This window comes from Cucurbita pepo, chromosome LG06, assembly GCF_002806865.2.
Source record: "Cucurbita pepo subsp. pepo cultivar mu-cu-16 chromosome LG06, ASM280686v2, whole genome shotgun sequence".
NCBI lineage: Eukaryota > Viridiplantae > Streptophyta > Magnoliopsida > Cucurbitales > Cucurbitaceae > Cucurbita > Cucurbita pepo.
In genome coordinates this window covers 3331898-3343942 of record NC_036643.1, presented here as the reverse complement: position 1 = coordinate 3343942, position 12045 = coordinate 3331898, and the positions used below count along the sequence as shown (strand labels likewise).

At 34.4% G+C, this 12045-nt stretch overlaps 2 protein-coding genes and 1 pseudogene across 2 annotated transcripts; 2 read left to right on the top strand and 1 right to left on the bottom strand.

Moving 5' to 3' along the window:
- Positions 1 to 4594: 4594 nt before the first annotated feature.
- LOC111797405 lies at positions 4595 to 5254 on the top strand (annotated as a pseudogene).
- A 58-nt stretch (positions 5255 to 5312) lies between these two features.
- Positions 5313 to 10601, bottom strand: LOC111797325 (gamma aminobutyrate transaminase 2-like). Its single transcript, XM_023680304.1, has 19 exons — positions 10474 to 10601; positions 9785 to 9927; positions 9535 to 9619; positions 9362 to 9434; positions 8687 to 8784; positions 8351 to 8443; positions 7943 to 8016; positions 7838 to 7876; positions 7641 to 7729; positions 7478 to 7554; positions 7318 to 7392; positions 7116 to 7163; positions 6959 to 7042; positions 6761 to 6848; positions 6617 to 6695; positions 6329 to 6419; positions 6169 to 6247; positions 5765 to 5880; positions 5313 to 5650 (listed from the first exon to the last, which is right to left on the bottom strand). The coding sequence occupies exons 1-19, from the start codon at positions 10513 to 10515 to the stop codon at positions 5576 to 5578; spliced, it is 1548 nt and encodes a 515-aa protein (XP_023536072.1). The 5' UTR covers positions 10516 to 10601; the 3' UTR covers positions 5313 to 5575.
- LOC111797326 lies at positions 8762 to 11439 on the top strand. The gene is made up of 2 exons (XM_023680305.1): positions 8762 to 8865; positions 10908 to 11439. The coding sequence occupies exons 1-2, from the start codon at positions 8806 to 8808 to the stop codon at positions 11154 to 11156; spliced, it is 309 nt and encodes a 102-aa protein (XP_023536073.1). The 5' UTR covers positions 8762 to 8805; the 3' UTR covers positions 11157 to 11439.
- The last annotated feature ends 606 nt before the right edge of the window (positions 11440 to 12045 follow it).

The window sequence follows — 12045 nt, the reverse complement described above, 5'->3', positions numbered from 1 at the left end:
TAAGTTTATTGTGATTTGGTCCTTAAAGTTTTGAATAATACATTTTTTATCCTTGACGTTTAAGAAATATTTTAAAATAGCCCTTAAATAGTTGGATGGCTAATAGATTGACACGTCAGCTAAGAGAGATGGGAAATGAGAGAGAAAAATTCCTATTTTTTAAAATTGTAGGGACCAAAAATATATTTCTTTATACTTTAGGGACTAAAATACAAAATTAAGATAATAATTGAGTCAATGAGTTGAATATTAATTATAAATAAATGAGGGAGAATTCAAACTTTTCTTTTCCAAAAGTATTATAATTTAATTTAAAATTTAATAACTATAATATTTTCCCGATATAACCGTTGATTAGATTGATGACTCGAGTAACCTGAATAGAGTTCACAATCTAACCCGATCCTATGGGTTGTTTTTTTTTAAATCATATTTACCCACAATACATTAATAACTAAAATCTCATAAAACTCAAATATCAGACATTCACAAATCATAATACATTACTAACCTTAGTTACAAACGTCAAATATTCTTAATCTTCATAATAATCTTAATAGTAACATACGGTTCAGTTTGAATTATAACTCTACTTTCAGGTTGGTCGGCTAAAAAAAAATGTCAACGTGCGAGCCGACCCAAATTTTTTTATTTTTCAAACATTCAATCCAAACCAAGTAAAAAAAAAAAAAAAAAAAAACCCAAGATTTGGGCTGAATAGTCCGGATTGGTCGGGTTCTCAAGCTATATGAACACTCATGTTATTGAGGCCGTTCATTTGATATATTTTATTTAATTAATGGGTATTTATTTAATAATCGATAAGTAAATTAATTTTTTTTGGCAAAAAAAAAAAATTGAGTGAAAATATTAAATTCTTCAAACTAATAAATGTGAAATTAAAGAAAAATAACCAATAAATGAAAAGGAAAAGTTGAAAAGGAAGACGTGGTATAATATTGACATTATTTTTGGTAAATTATTTACCTTTCAAAGTCTTATATTATAAATATCTCCATCTTATATGACTTTTCTTATTAAAATTATGATAATGTTATAATGATATCAATATAACTTATATTATATATTTACTAATAAGATATAATTTAATAATGTGACACGAGTATAATTTATAATGTGACACGTTTAATCATTTTATTTATGTTAAATATTCAAATCTTATAACAATTAAAAAAATCAATAAAAAAATTTACATATATTTATAATGGTATGGTCTTGTTATCAGACGTGTAAGCTTAAGTATCACCTAGAAAACGAAGTTAAAGTAGTTGGCTTCGAGGCTTATAATTTGTCATATCTTAAGCTCACTGCTAGTATATATATTGTCTGCTTTAGCTCGTTACGTATTGTCGTTAGCTTCATGGCTTTAAAGCGTGTCTACTAAGAAGAGATTTTCATACTCTTATAAGAAATGCTTCGTTCCCCTCTCTAATCAATTAGACGTGTTTAGCTTGAAGCAATTCTATGTTGGATGATCTCATAGGGATTTTTCTATGAAACATATGAGTGAGGACAAAACATGTTAAAAGAATCTCAGTTGATTTGTGGGGATAGTCTTCTATCTTAGAAGTAACCCAAGACAAGTAGGTAATACGACCATGGTTCCGGGCATGTAGGGAAATGTAAGATCCCACATCGGTAGGAGAGGAGAACGAAGAATTCCGTATAAGAGTGTAGAAACTTCTCCCTCTCATACAATATTTGTTAGTAGTGGGCTTGGGCTGTTACAAATTGTGTCAGGGCCAGTCAGGGGACTGTGTGTCAACAAGGACGTTGGGCCAGAAAGGGAGTGGATTGTGAGATCTCACATCGGTTGAACAGGGGAATGAAGCATTCCTGTGAAAAACTGTGAGGCTAATGACAATGCGTAACGAGCTAAAACAGACAATATCTACTAACGGTGGGCCTGAGCGTAACAACACGAAAGATAACATTAAAAAAAACAATGACAGCCTAACCGCTCCGACAAGAAGGCTTCGTTTCGGGTAAAGAAGTATATGTTTATAATAAGGTTAAAGGCATAGAAACACATGGAGTAAAGGAAACAATAAATATTTCTATTCTTTCTTCTGACTTCTTCTAAACCTTCTTCTAAACACCTTCTTCTAAAGCATTCAAAAAGTTGGGTTGCCTAAATTGAAAATCACTATATTCCATCCAACCTCACCTTTTACATTATAAAAAAAATTCTTTTTAAACCCCGTTCACATGACTCGATCACTTGACCAGCTCGGAGTATTAAAATCCAAACCATAAAAGTTAGGTTGTGTACATTTTCTTTGGTTTGGGCTAGTCGGTTCGGTTCACTGATTGACATTTTTTTGGTTGGATGATCCCGACCAACCTGACCAACCCCAAAATAGAGTTATAATCCAACTCAAATGCTATGATATTTTTTAAAAAATTAAGAATATTTAAAGTTTGTGAATAATATTTGAATTTTATGAAATTTTATCCATTAATGTAATATGTCCGGTGAATAAATATAATTTTTTAAATAATTAAAAAAGAAAAAAGAACCACCCGATAACCCAACCGGAAAAGGGTTGGGTTAGGTAGTAAATTCTATTCGGATTTTTCGGACTACCAACCCGAAATTTCAAATTGGACAAAAAAAAATTCCGCTTACACCCTTATTCAAAAATTGCAATATTAGGACTCTGGACGCTTCATAATTGTTTTAAAACTACAATTCTTTATAAAATCCTTCAAAATTGAGACATTTTTGTTCCAAATCTTGATTTTTTTTTTGTTTAACGACATTCCAACATATTTTTATATTAAATATCCAACTTTAGAAAGAATAAAAATATTTATNAAAAAAAAAAAAAAAAAAAAAAAAAACCAACATAATTAATAAGCTTCTTCGCTGTTGCTTCCAGTAAAAGGCACCTGCTCTCTTTGTCCTAATATTCTCTCTTCCCTTCACGCGGTTTCGCCGCCCCTGGTCGGCCCCTCTCCCACACCACTCTCTCCGCCGCCTCCATCTCTCTCCCCACATATTATAAATATCCCCACTCTCTCCTTCATCATCAAACTCACAGAGAAAAAAAAAAAAAAGAATTATTTCATCTCTCTCTCTCTCTCTAGAAAACATGAGTTCCGGTCAGCCTGCAGGTGATCGGTCACTTGGATTTCTTTCATATCATAATTAATTCTCTATTATTCAATTTTTATATTATTTTCATTTAATTTATAATTTTTTTTTTTTTTTGCAGCCGTTTATCCTCCACCCTCCACCATGCCAACCTCTTACGCCGCTCCACCTCCGGCAGGATATCCGACAAGAGACGGCGGCGACTTCTCTCAACCCGCCCCCGTTCCGGCTGAAACCAAGTCCAGAGGCGATGGCTTCTGGAAAGGCTGGTAATTATCCATCATCTAATTAAAAAATAAATAAATTAATTAAAAATAAATAAAATTAAAGAGGGTTGGCGAAATTATTAATTTTAAATTTTAAATTAATTATTATTATTATTATTAATTTTGTGCTTGCAGTTGTGCTGCCTTATGTTGCTGCTGTGTGTTGGATGCATGCTTCTAAGCACCAGAAGAAAAATGACGAATTTAGTATTTTTAATTTATCTTTAATGAATTTTTGGATTAATTATGTGATCATGATGATGTAATAATAATAAATTGCGTGTTGATTTGTGTGATATTTTATATAATATATAATTTAATTATATTATTTCTTGTGGAGTTGTTGGAGTTGGTTTGGTTTGGTTATATATCTACATGACACGTGGCGAATAATTTTATTTACACGTGTGCATGGAATAAGATAAGGACGAAATAAAGAATTTGAATATTATTATTCCCACTTATATAATAATGTCTTATACGGAATATATTCATTTTTCATCAACATGGATTTGATCGTATAAAGTTGGAATATTTTATGTTAATTAATAATCTCTAAGATTATTTTATCAATTTAAATATATTAAATTTAATATTTACGAGTCGATAATTTCTATGATGGACGGATATGTTCGACGAAAATTTAAATTTATTAAGATATATATATTTTTAATATATTATATAAAAAATTAGAGGCTAAAATTTGACGCCTACGTAACGTTAAGGAACGTCACAAAATTAAATTGTAATTCTCTTTGAAAATTCAGCAGTTTGACAAAGAGAATGTGAGCGTTTTTCTTCCTTCATTAGTTTATTTATGACTTTTTTTTTTCTTCAATGAATCATCCCGTGGATTAAAATACTTTTGAAACCGACTCTTTGAAAATTTGTATGTGTACTGTCGCGGATTACTTGATATCAATCTGTCACGATCCAATTTTCGAGGTTTTAAAAGATCGGACCGTGTTGAAAAGACGAAATCAAACACAAACAACACAACACAACATTGAAAATGTAGAAAATTTTCGCGGGATTTCAAAAGACATACAATATCAGAGTAAAAAGTTCTAAGTTATTTACAAATGGAGAAAGGGGTACGGGATACAAAAGAATACAACTAAAGTCCTGGGTCGATACCCTCCAGTGATAGTGCAACTCCCGAGCACCTCCCCACCTCGACGGGTACCCTTTAAAAGAAAGAAAGAAAGGGATGAGTATAAAAATATACTCGGTAAGCTAATTGCGAGTGAGTATATATTTTTACTGGTTGGACTATGCTCAAATTGGTTAATTATATTTATTTATTATGATACTAAAATTATAGGTAGAGGGTTCGATCGAACCGACTATAAACCAACCCCTCAGCGGTTCGGTCCGAGAGTTCATCAAGCCTAACAAGGCCGTTATTGTTCTGCAATGCCGATTCGCTGGTCGGAAGGCTGTGATCGTCCGCAGCTTCGATGAACGAACTCGTGACCGACACTACGGCCATTGATTGGTTGCAGGGATTAAAAAGTACCCGAACATGGTCGTTCGTAAAGATTCCACGAAGAAATCGAGAGTGAAGGCATTCATCAAGCTTGTGAACTACCAGCACCTCATGCCGATAAGGTACACGCTTGACGTCGATCTCAAGGACGTGGTTAACGTGGATTGTGAAGAACAGGTGATCAAGAAGAGGTTGGAGGACAGGTTAAAGATTGGGAAGAACAGGTGGTTTTTCACTAAGCTTAGGTTCTGACGGTATGATTTCATTTTTTTTTTAGAATCTATTTAGAACTGTGAATCTCTATGTCCACTGCGTATGCTACTAAACGTTGTTCGTAGTGTATCCTTTTGGAATTTTATGATCATTAATGTTTTTCCTTTTCATCATGAGATTCATCCAGTGATCATATGAGAGTTCATTGCTTAGTTGAAACTTGAAATGTTGTGATAACACAATTCCTCCAATACTTATTTTCAAATACAATGGATTAACACAATAAACAGACCAATAATGGTGGTGTGATAAACAGATATTCATAATACTTAGGCTTATTCAGGAACTGGACAACTACAACTGAGATAACACACTAGCCCCAATTCTTTTTTCACAACCCACTGGAGCATACACTGTAATTCAACACCCACCTTATACATTCATCCAAACAAACCTTTCGACGTTTTCGATTAGACTTGCTTGGTTCGACTACTCCTGTTGAGATTTGAGTTCCTTCACCCTGTCTTCAGTATCCTTCAATGCTTTCCCAAAGATGCTTATAATCTGAAAATAATACCATTTTCTGGATTATAACAATCAAGTTTCATATTCTACTCATTAATGCTCACATGGATATCTTGCAACATAATGAGGGGGATGCTAGAATCTGTTTGGTACCTCATCAACTTCTTCAGGTGAGACAATGAGGGCAGGACTCATTGTTATAGTATCCCCGGAAACACGCACTAACATTCCGTGCTTCTCACACATTTCACCAAAATATGCAGCTATCCCTGTATTAAATGGACAACTTGTTAGAACAAATCTAGAGGCAATATCCAACCTTCATATTGTAAGAAACCGTTGAGTTGCTGTGTTCATCAAGTTATTACTCAACATGTTGTAGTTGAGATCTGTCTGTAAAGTGTATTACTTTTGGTTGCTGATTCCAAAATGGGCATTGAATTTATAAGATGTGTGGTCTTGATAAGATTCAAAAGTCCTTTTAGCGATAGAGTTTAATCCACATGATCAATGATAGAATAGTTGAATAGAAACTGTTGACAACAAAAGGAAAATACCCCATTCAGGAGGAAATGGACTGTTGGGTGATTTGTTGTCTGTGAAGTCTATGCCTGAAATCAATCCCGTCCCCCTTATCTGCAAAAAGACTAAACAAGTTGACACAAGCAAGCATATTGGAGTACCAAACAAGAACGAAACAATGACTCGAACTGTTACCTCTCCAATGATGGGGCTGTTACTGAAGGCTTTTATACCATCTTGAAACCTTGGAGAGATGTTATTTACTTGCTCAAGAATATTTCTCTCTCTATTAAAGGGCATTGCACAATATCGAACACCAAAATGTTAAGTTACAGATATATGTCAAAAGATATAAACTGTTGGTCTTGATCAGATAATTAACACTCAAGGTAGTCTTGAGGTTTATTAACACCTGGTAAAGAAAATTAGAAAAGATTGAAAAGATTAAAGCGTAGATCTTTGGAATAGGCATGAAAAACGTACTTGTAGATCTTCAGTGCTTCAATTGCCACAGCACATGCAACAGGATGTCCAGAATATGTAAATCCGTGGGCAAAATTACCTGAACAAAAAGACGATCAATTTGTTCTTACGAAAACCTTTTTGTTTGTGCCATAGCTAACATACCAAGCTTATTGCTTTGAGAGTGTATGACATCTGAAACTTCAGGGCTGGCAATGACAGCGCCAATAGGTATATATGCAGAAGAAAGAGCCTGCAAATTTCAGCGCCAAAAACAGGTATTATATGGAAATATCTTCTTCTTAGGCTATAAACATTAAACAAGCGGTTTTGATTCTTCAAATCAGCTCAACTTCCTTTCACCTTTGCTATTGATACCAAGTCTGGCTTAATATTGTATTTATCACATCCGAACATCGTCCCAAGCCTTCCGAAACCACAAATAACCTATGGCAGGGAAGGGGTTATAGGATACTAGGTAAGAGAAGTGAAAGGTATGGAGGCAGTAATATTGTATAACCTCATCTGCAATGAGAAGGACATCATATTTCTTCAGCACAGCTTGGACCTGCTCATAAAATTGAAAATTAGTAAATAATTTTCAACTCTTCTTTTCTCTTATTTTGAAAAATTGTGGAATTCTATAAGCACTCAGGACTGCATCTAAATAAGAAAGTGCGAGCAGTCGATGTTTCAAAGTTGCAAATGAAGTGGCTGCTTACTTTATCAAAATAAGTTGCAGGAGGAAGTATCACACCACCTGATCCAATGACGGGTTCGGCAATAAAGGCAGCAATCTGAAAGAAGCAAAGGTTAGAAATACTAAAGATCTTTTGCATATGTAAAATGTTTGAACGTTCAAGTCAGGTTTTGTGGCATTACTGTCTCAGGTCCTTCCTTCAGAATGAGATTCTCTAAATTGTTAGCTAATCTTGATGAGAACTCTTCCTCGGTTTCACCTACCATATTATTGTCACATTTAGTATTTTAAAGGTAATTCTATCAAATTCATTGCCTATAAATTAGAGCAGAGTTCAGTGGGAACCGGGAAGATGATAGCGCCAGTAGTGAGGACAGTCTGTGTGCAGGACAAATGGAACAGGAAGATCAAATTGTTGATGCAAAGCTGGAATACTACAATAAAATTTTCCTAGTTAATAGGCATTGGCCAAGCAAGTTATTTAAAACTATTTGAAGTATTAGGAGAATTTCCTGACAAGATGTCTTTTATAATCTTCTTACCCGGTAAGACTGGCCGCTATAAGTGTGGAGCCATGGTACCTGAGATACCCAACATATCAAGACTTGGATGAGTAAAATGAATGGAGCATTGGATATTGAACATACCCTTTCAAACGAGAGATGATTTTCTTTTTTTTTGGTCGCCCCAGTGCATTATTATAATACCAAGCCAGTTTTACCTACATGAGTTAGAAAATGATGTTATTCATTTGATTTTACATCAAGCAGCAGAGCACATTGCTGACAAACGTCAATTGAATTGACTTGAAGATTGCAATTATGATCAACGCCTATATAAGGTAAGTATCCCAAACTTGAACAGTTACATTCAGTTAAACTGGTCACTGAATCATCTTAAACTAAGGTTTCATATTTACCTCACCTCTTTTCCTAAAGTAGTTAGGAAACAGGTAATTAAATTTTCATGGAGAATTTAACCATTGTAAACATAAAATTTGCAAGACGTCATTACTGACATGATAACAATGCAGAGTAGAGGTGAAAAAGAGGCACCTGAGAATCATTTGCTTCTGATCCACTATTTGTAAAGAACACCTTCCCCATTTTCCTTGCCGTAAAAATTTCTAGTATTTCTTTTGCTAGATCCTGCAGGAGACAACGTGATAAAAATGCAGCGAAGGTATGAATTTGTTAGAATATTGCTACACTGAGGTAGCTGATTATATATTAGTGTCTTTATTTATGATTCAACCTTGGAACATTTTTACTTTTCTTTTGAGATTAATTCTTTTCTGACTGTGTTTGATATCTTTATTACTGAACTTTCATGTCATGACATCAAAGTGTAAGAATTTTTAGTAGCTTTATTCTGAGAAGTTAATATAATACCAGAGATGGCTTTGTTGTGCGATTCCAAAACGAATGATAAAATGGCAGGGTATTCAGTTGAGCGGTGGCAGCAGCAACAAGCCGAGGCTCACTTCCCCCTGCAGATATCCAATATTCATATGCAACTCGAAACACATGAATTGCAATTGAATAAGATTTTCAATGCATACAGACTACGGGTACGTCTCTAAAGTTGCATTCCTATTTCATAGTCCTCTGTTGTATTCGCCATGTTTTTCAAGAGCATGCCCGGATATTTAGCCTCAGTAAGCTTTTCTAGACTCCTTAACTTGCTAAGAATAATTTCAGTATTCCCAACTCTTAAATTTTATCCTAATAAAGTTAAATGTGTCTTAAAACACAGTTTCTCTTGATTTTAAAACAGAGCCTGCATGGAATTGAACATGATCTGTATTTTCACATTGTTTGAAATAAAAAACAGATTATGATACCTGAAATCGTTATAACACACATACACACACATGAGAAAGTTGACACGACTAATAAAGAAACCAAACATATACATATGCTTGACAGTCCCTTGATAGTTACATAGTTGCATACAGTAACATTGAGTTTAGAACTCTTAAGAGAGCCATAAGATCGAGAAAAATCATGCGAGAAAAATGTCAAGACATAAAAAAAACAATTATATACTTAAGATAGTAAAAATACCCAAGGATGTGGACCATAAACCAGCCAGGGAGTCGAGATATTTCTTCCCATTAATGTCATAAACATAGGAACCCTGCAGCCATGATAAATTACCATAACCAAACCATTTTTCCAGATATTAACCGATCGAGAAAGCTTAAATCCTTGTGGGTTTGAAAAGTGACATGGTATACCTCAGATTTTTCTATGACCAAAGGATTCACATCAGCAATCTGCCAACCAGGAGTGAAAGGAGCAATCATACCATGGCCTTTGAAACTGGGATATCAGATGTCAAATATGTGAGATTTCATATAATTTCAAATTGAAAATGGTTTGGATGGATGAATATACATGCTGATGTACAGAAAAGGAAAAATTAGGAGGTTCGGGAAGGAAGGCGTTTTTGAAATTTAAAATTTTGTCGCAGATACTCCAAGTTACCCTTGACCATTTCTTGAATCAGTAGTCCAATTATCCCTTTCCAATGATGCTTCTGTACCATACGGTTGGGTAAGTAATTGAATCTGAGCGAGCCGCTCACTAGAAGTTCTAAAAGCAGCAACATCTTTTGCAGATGAACCAAGCTGGAAAGGATTAAGATGCATAAGTTCATAAGGAATAACATTAAACTTCCCAAAAACATCCAATCAGAGAAAACAAGCTTGTTGTATGGGGGGACATTCTGAACCTCACTTTAATAGTTACCCTTGACCCCACTGCCCAAAGCAAACTAAAGTTCTCAAGTTCGGGGTCGTCTTATTTCTTTCGTGAGAACACCAAGCCCCAAAACATGGCTAAATTACAAAAGATATCCCACTTCATTGCCATTTATTTCAAAATGCTTAGCCTTTATAAACGTTAAAAAAAATACTATAAAAATGATGGATGAAAACACGACGTTGTCATTCTTTTCGACTTAATCCAAGAAATTAAATCTCTACCTATGGAGTACAACAACCCACCGTTAGAAAACACTATAAACGTAATTAGCAGTTAAGTGAAAGAACTTGTTGGGTGAGAAACACTAGTGAGAACAAAACAGACAGATATCGGGTCGATCAAAATACGGAAGAGGAAGAAAAAGATGAAAGATAGTGAGATTTGCAGAAAAGGTAGTGATGATCTGAAACCTTGTGTTTGATAATCGTACGAAGCAAATGGTTGAAGCCCATTTCTTCTGGTTCAAGGTGAATCACAAAATAATGGAGAACTGATATAAGAAGCAATGGAAGAGGAGTAGAGTGAGGCAGCACTGGGACTGATGAGCACACTTTAAAGTAGTACTAGAACTCCACTCAATAATGGAGTTGCTGTTAGTTACTGTTTTTCTTTTTAAAAGTTTGCGACACCATTATTATTATTTCGTCCTATTCTGGTCTTTGCTCTTATGCTTCTATTCAAACTTTTTCTCTATACTACAAAGTACACAAAATAGTTCGTACTTCGTTTCAATAATATTTTTCACTCGTACTTCGTTTCAATAATATTTTTCACTCGCCGTTATGTTTTAAGTTTGAGTTAAAATGTTTCATCTTTTTCTTAACATCATCTCCCCTGTTTGCAGTATATCTCGAATCTTGCAAACGACTTCTGCAATGCAGCAAGAGCACAGAGTCGTCTCGAGAAAGAAGATAGAAAACCAGAGGAAGAACATACCACCGCCACAACGGGAGTGAAGGGCCATTCCGACTCGGCACAGCAGCGATGTTCTTCACCGGCTCAAGAAACTACCGGTTTGTCCAATGAGCACGGTGATCGGCCGAAAGAATTCAAATCAATGGTGGGAAAAATGCACTTTTTTTTGGCTGATTGAGTTCTGAAAGCACAGACTGATGCTGCTGCTTAGAAAATGAAAAGGAACTACGAAACTTAATCCTTAATTCTTACAGTTATTTAGTCCTCTAATCCTTAATTCCCAAGAAGTTGGAGGCTTTCTTCTCTGTCCAGCCTTCCTTCTCCTTTAAGGGCTTACCCAAAAGAGAATCTAGTATTTCTTAGTCGTGAATATCTGAATAGGACGAACCGCCCCATGGTTTCAATTGGTAGACCAGAAGACTGAAAATCTTCGTGTCACTATTCGGTTCAAATCTGTTATGAAAATAAATGAGGATAATATGTAAGAAATGATCGGTATCATTCAATTGGTAGAGTAGAGGACTAAAAATCTTCGTGTCACCGGTTCAAATCTGCTCGAAGTCACCGTCGATATCTGTACTGTGAAGAACACCCGTCTTTGTAGGTAGAAAATTTCTTGTTTGAATTCATCAAGAATTTACACCGAGGAAAAAAGATGATATTTTTACATTAACTATATTTTGATAAAAAAAAATTAAGATAATTAATAAGATGTGATATAAAGTTTTAGCGTATTTCTTTTTTATAGTTAAAATCTTTAAAAAAAATATATGGTTTGGGTTGATTTCTGCGTCATTCACTAACTTATCCATCCATTATTTGTAAAAGCTTGTCCTACATGGTTAAATAATTAATAATATAATTGTTTTTTCTTTGCTGGTTTTGTTATTTTCAAATTAAAAATAAAAAAAAAAATAAAGTTTATTATTGTTTTTTAATTATCTTAATTTCAAAAATTGTGCCTAAAAAGTAAGGGTATATAAAACCTTTTAGGACCAACTCGAAATTTGACTCGAACATTCAGAATACGATTGGGTCTACCCGGTTGGGTTGAGTTGGGCTGTTAG

Coding starts and splice junctions, on each gene's coding strand:
- LOC111797326 (XM_023680305.1), top strand. CDS start 8,806: ATGCAACTCGAAACACATGAATTGCAATTGAATAAGATTTTCAATGCA. Junction 8,866..10,907: donor TCAATGCATACAGACTACGG/GTACGTCTCTAA, acceptor CCCTGTTTGCAG/TATATCTCGAATCTTGCAAA.
- LOC111797325 (XM_023680304.1), bottom strand. CDS start 10,515: ATGGGCTTCAACCATTTGCTTCGTACGATTATCAAACACAAG. Junction 9,928..10,473: donor GTACGATTATCAAACACAAG/GTTTCAGATCAT, acceptor AATCCTTTCCAG/CTTGGTTCATCTGCAAAAGA. Junction 6,248..6,328: donor ACAGCCCCATCATTGGAGAG/GTAACAGTTCGA, acceptor GTCTTTTTGCAG/ATAAGGGGGACGGGATTGAT.